The 6,000-nt window shown below is 41.9% G+C and overlaps 1 protein-coding gene across 1 annotated transcript in view; it reads right to left on the reverse strand.

Annotated features, from left to right (window-relative positions):
• LOC121293652 (ras-related protein Rab-37-like) overlaps positions 1-1,221 on the reverse strand; it is a 63,144-nt gene extending 61,923 nt beyond the window's left edge. The window contains exons 1-2 of the mRNA XM_041216819.1: positions 1,147-1,221; positions 107-173 (exon numbers count right to left, since the gene is read on the reverse strand). Coding sequence (XP_041072753.1) covers positions 107-173; positions 1,147-1,221 — 142 coding nt within the window. The remainder of the gene's footprint in view (positions 1-106; positions 174-1,146) is intronic.
• Between the last annotated feature and the right edge of the window lie 4,779 nt (positions 1,222-6,000).

Raw genomic sequence — 6,000 nt, forward strand, 5'->3', positions numbered from 1 at the left:
AGCCCTCGGGACTGGGCCTGGTTCAGTGCCAGCAGTGGCAATGAGAGCCTGGGGCCTGGCCCTGGCTGACTGACCAATGCTTCATTCCCACCTACGGCAACCCTACCTTGTGCGTCTCTGTAGTAGGCATGGGTGACACTACGGAACCTCTCCTGCCCAGCTGTGTCCCAGATCTGGAAATGGAAACAAAGCAGAGTCATTTACCTCGTTATTTAATTTACTTGAAACTCAATCCTTGATTAGAACAATAATGAGCAACTGCATAATATGAGGTGAACGCACACTCAGGAGATACTTGGAACTAAACTGGGAGGCAGCGAGGTATGAGTCAGTGTAATGGAGCTGGGGAACTGGAGAATGTGTCATTCTGTGTGACCCCATGTCCCCTTCCACTCACCTGGACAATACGGCTACTTATTCACAGTCTAAATGTTGTTGGGATTCCTTCATAAGAAACACACTCACTTACACATGCCTGAATATAATCCAGGTCTCATTTTTTTAAATATTGAAGTTGTGCTTGGAGTATGGGTGACACTGTAAGGCAGCATTTGCTGCCCATCTCTTATTGCCCTGAGGACATTAAAAATCAACCAATTAGTGTGGGACTGGAGTTGCACATATGCCCAGACTGGTTAAGCTGGAAGACTTCCCTTCCTGATGAACATCAGTGAACCAGTTGGTCTGAACCTAATCGAGGGTTCTTGTGGTTTATATATAGAATAGCAGTTCCCCAGGAATGAGTTACAGGCTGAAATCTAATTTAAGGATTCAGATGGTTTAAACATAGAACAGCAGATACCCAGCAGTGAGTTACAGATTGGATACTAATATTGGTTTTCATGTGGCTGAAATATAGAATAACAGATATCTGGGAATCAGTTATAGACTAAACCATAATTAAATGATTTGGGTGGTTTGTTAATAAAATCCTGTTTTCAAATCCCTCCATGACCTCATCACTCCTATCTCTGTAACCCCCTCAAGATCTCTGCACTCCTCCAATTTTAGCCTCTTGCACATCCCTGATTTCCTTCATTCCACCATTGGTCATTGTGTTTTTAGCTGCTGAGGCCCTAGCCAATGGCATTTAGTTACCAAATCTTCCCACCTCCTTCAAGACACTCCTTAAAATCTGCTTCTTACCTGTCTGTATATCTTCTTTTGTGGCTCGGTGTCACATTTTATTTGATTATGTTCCCCTGAAGCACCTTTAAACATGGTAAAGGAGCTGTACAAATACAAGTGGTGAAAAGTGCTTGAGATGCAAGAGAAATGCAGTCATTTCATTGAACGATACAGCACAATAGGAGGCCATTTACTCATTGTGCCTTGATTAGCTCTTTGAAAGAGCTATTGAATTAGCCCCACCCCCTTTCTCTTTCTGTAGTAATTACGTAGGACTGTAGCTTTAAGAATAATCCTGTATTGTAAGATCACATGATCTGTGTAAACCAATGAGTTAGCAGCATGGGGAACCTTGAAGGGAGAGTTCTTCTTTAGTTATACAGTTAGATGCACACATGTAGCTGCTGCTGCTGTCTTGTAAATAAAGTTCAATGTTTCCACCAAGAAAAGTTGCCTAGCAAATCAACTCTATAACAAACTGGCGACAAGGATGAATCAGATCCAGTACTGTCCTCTGCCCAGCGATTGTGAGTATCTAAGATAATTAAAAAGCAAGGAAGATATACTCATCGGAGGTGCCACAGTTTGGCAGAATCTATCCCTTTCAACCAGCCACAGATGACTGGTCTCAATATATAGAATGTCTAGCATTCTACTTTCAAGCCAACAAAATCATGGAGTAGGAAAAAAGGAGTGATTCTCCTGAGTATTTGTGGGAGCAAAACCTACAGTTTAATTTGAAGCTTGATGGCCCCCCAGTGCCACAGATTAGAAGACCATCAGTGAATTAATTGACCTCATTTAGTGACATTTTCAACCCAAACCCTCAGTCACAATGCAGAGGTTCAGATTCAATTCACGGAATAGATCTCTGGGGGAGACCATTGCTACCTATGTGATGAAATTAAAACAACGAATGGAATATTGTGATTTTGGTGAAACCCTGAATGATAAGGGATGGTTTGGTTTGTGTGTGCAAGAGGATGCTATTCAGGGAAGATTGCTGGCTAAAGTGGATCTTGATTTTAAGAAAGCGTCAGAAATAGTGCTTGTAATGGAAAGTGCTGTAAGGGATTTACAAGTGATTCAAGGTGTGCAAAATGTTCTCCTAGATGGGCAGCAACGTGTGGCCAAAAGTGGCGTGAAAAGATAGGATTCTGCCGCCAAGTGGGAAACAGTCCCTGCTAACCGAAAATTTAGAGGAAACAGTTTAGCAGCACATTTGAAAACTAATTTGTGCAATCATATTCCTAATGATTGGCAATTTAAAAATGTAGAGTGTTATTTTTGTCACAAAAGAGGACACATATTGAAACATTGCAAAGTGAGATTTAAACAGGCTTCCAGGTAACAAATGAAGTTCAATGAAGTGTATAGTGTGGAAGAGCCAGAAATAATCAATTCTGACATTTATCCCTTATTCAAGATGAAAGCTGGGAAGGCAGAACCAATTACTGTCATGTTGCAAGTGAATAGTAAACCATTAAAAATGGAATTAGACACGGGTGCCTCTACCACTGTGGTAGGAGAACACGCTTTCAGATATTTAAATAAAGGTGCTCAACAATTAAAAATTTGGAACAAACATCTGCCAAGTTGAAAATGTACACAGGCGAAGATATCTAGGTAAAAGCTATCACCAGAGTAACTGTTCATTATAGACACCAAACAGCACAACAGTGATGGTATTAGAAAGCAGGGGACCAAGCCTTCCAGATCGAAATTGGTTGAGGAAAATTTGCCTTGATGGGACAGTGAGATTTCAAAAGGAAGCAGGAAGAGTTCCTTAGTTGGAAAGAGCCTGGAGAGTCCAAGGACCACAACAAGATGAAAAAGGAGTGTGTGGCCATTCAACAATCTGAAGAAATGAAGACTGGCTTAAACAACGACATGGAAAAACAGCAGAAAAAACTCAAGGAGACTCTGCTGAATGACAGAATTCAAGATGAAGCGAGTGAGTTTCACAAAGAAAAGGAAAACCTGTTGAAAGATCTTCACACATGACAAGGACCCCTCAGGTCAAAGTTTGTACCTCTTGAAAATTACGAAGAGAAACAGGAAGAATTTAACGGCACTCTGAACAAACTGAAGAACCAGTTGGCAGAGAAGATGCAGCAATGTTCAAGGTTCCAGGAAGAAGCCAACAGATACAAGAAGGAGACTGAAGAGCTGAAGAATCAGCTGAATGAAGCTAAAGAGGCTTTGGAAGCAGAAGTTAAAGAAATTTCCAAGATGTGAGTAGATAATGAAATGATGGGTAGCTCAGCTAGTGAAGTAAGACAAGTAGAGATTTCACCTGAGAGAAGTCTGGCCGACAGTGAAGTCAAAAAGAAGGATGAGACTAAACTCTGTGGTAGAACGAAGAAGACAAAAAGGGAGAAGGTTCCAAAAAGACAATAAAAGGTGGGAATGAAGAAGTTAACAATCATTGGAAACTAAATTTGCTCGTTTCCTATTTCACTACATAATAAACCCTCACACTACAACAGGCACAAAGCCTGCAGAATTACTGATGAGGCACCGTCTTCGAACAAGACTAAGCCTGATACTTCCCAACTTGGAGGGGAAGGTGGAGAAAAGTCAAGAGAACCAAAAGTGACTCATGATTTGCAAATCGTGAGTGACAATTTACCTTTGGAGAAACAGTGTACGTAAGGAATTTCGGTGGAGGACCAAAGTGGTTACCTGGTAAAGTAAGCTCTGTGACCGGACCATTGTCATACCACATGAAAGTAGAGGGCTGATCACCTGTAAGAATGTGGATCATTTAAGAAGAAGGGAGATACCGCAACAAAATGATATTCCACCTGCAACAATTGCTGATCCTGCAGTTTCTGTTCAATTTGCTCAACCAAGGACAGACATGCCCGATGTCTCTGTCAGAGTGGAAGACACTGAACTGCATGTGCCTAATGAGGTACCTGATGTTAATGCGGTTCCAGAGAATGTGGTTCCTGCAAAAGAATTTGAAGCCGTGGAGCTACAATGTTCCACATGGATCAGGAAAACATCTGAAAGACTGAACCTGTAATTTCATGACCTGTGTAAATATTGTGATGTCATGAGATAAATATGCTTATAAATACAAAATGTACAGAAAAGTTAAAGGGGAAGGAATGTCATAATTATAGTTTTGATAAACTTTGGACTGTAGATTTAAGAATAATCCTGTGCTGTAAGATTTGTGTGTAAACAAATGAGTTAGCGGCACGGTGAACCTCGAGGAGAGAGTTCTTCTTTAGTTTTAACGTTAGATGCACACATATAGTTGCTGCTGCTGTCTTGTAAAAAATTTCAATGTTTCCACAAAGAAAAGTTGCCTGGAGTCTATAACACTTTCCCATTGCCCTAAAAACGTCATCTTTCAAGTCCAATTCCCTTTTGAAAGTTACTAATTAATCTGTTTGCACGGCTCTTTCAGGCAGCATATTCCAGATCACATCAACTTGCAGTCTGAAAAATATCTCCCCATCTTGGTTAAAAAGCGTGACTTCGGAAGAGAGAGGATAAAACAGAGATACTTAGGGAGAGAGAGGCGAGTTCAGGAGATAAAACAGCTAGAGTTCAGGGGATAAAACAGCGAGAGTTCAGGAGATAAAACAGTGAGAGTTTGGGAGATAAAACAGTGAGTGTTCCGAAGATAAAACAGCGAGAGTTTGGGAGATAAAACAGCGAGAGTTCAGGGGATAAAACAGCGAGAGTTCAGGAGATAAAACAGCGAGAGTTCAGGGAATAAAACAGTGAGAGTTCAGGAGATAAAACAGCGAGAGTTCAGGGGATAAAAGCGAGTTCAGGGGATAAAACAGCGAGAGTTCAGGGGATAAAACAGCGAGAGTTCAGGGGATAAAACAGCGAGAGTTCAGGGGATAAAACAGCGAGAGTTCAGGGGATAAAACAGCGAGAGTTCAGAGGACAAAACAGCGAGAGTCCAGGGGACAAAACAGCGAGAGTTCAGGGGATAAAACAGCGAGAGTTCAGGAGATAAAACAGCGAGAGTTCAGGAGATAAAACAGCGAGAGTTCAGGGATAAAACAGCGAGAGTTCAGGGGATAAAACAGTGAGAGTTCAGGGGATAAAACAGCGAGAGTTCAGGGGATAAAACAGCGAGAGTTCAGGGGATAAAACAGCAAGAGTTCAGGGGATAAAACAGCGAGAGTTCAGGAGATAAAACAGCGAGAGTTCAGGGAATAAAACAGTGAGAGTTCAGGAGATAAAACAGTGAGAGTTCAGGGGATAAAGCGAGTTCAGGGATAAAACAGCGAGAGTTCAGGGGATAAAACAGCGAGAGTTCAGGGGATAAAGCGAGTTCAGGGGATAAAACAGCGAGGGTTCAGGGGATAAAACAGCGAGAGTTCAGAGATAAAACAGCGAGAGTTCAGGGGATAAAACAGCGAGAGTTCAGGGGATAATACAGCGAGAGTTCAGGAGATAAAACAGCGAGAGTTCAGGAGATAAAACAGCGAGAGTTCAGGGGTAAAGCGAGTTCAGGGGATAAAACAGTGAGGGTTCAGGGGATAAAACAGCGAGAGTTCAGGGGATAAAACAGCAAGAGTTCAGGGGATAAAACAGCAAGAGTTCAGGGATAAAACAGCGAGAGTTCAGGAGATAAAACAGGGAGATCCCAGGGGATAAAACAGCGAGAGTTCAGGAGATAAAACAGCGAGAGTTCAGGGAATAAAACAGTGAGCGTTCAGGAGATAAAACAGTGAGAGTTCAGGGGATAAAACAGTGAGTGTTCAGGAGATAAAATAGCGAGAGTTCAGGGAGATAAAACAGCGAGAGTTCAGGGAGATAAACAGCGAGAGTTCAGGGATAAAACAGCGAGAGTTCAGGAGATAAACAGCGAGAGTTCAGGGAGATAAAACAGCTGAA

This window comes from Carcharodon carcharias, chromosome 22, assembly GCF_017639515.1.
Source record: "Carcharodon carcharias isolate sCarCar2 chromosome 22, sCarCar2.pri, whole genome shotgun sequence".
Taxonomy (NCBI): Eukaryota; Metazoa; Chordata; class Chondrichthyes; order Lamniformes; family Lamnidae; genus Carcharodon; species Carcharodon carcharias.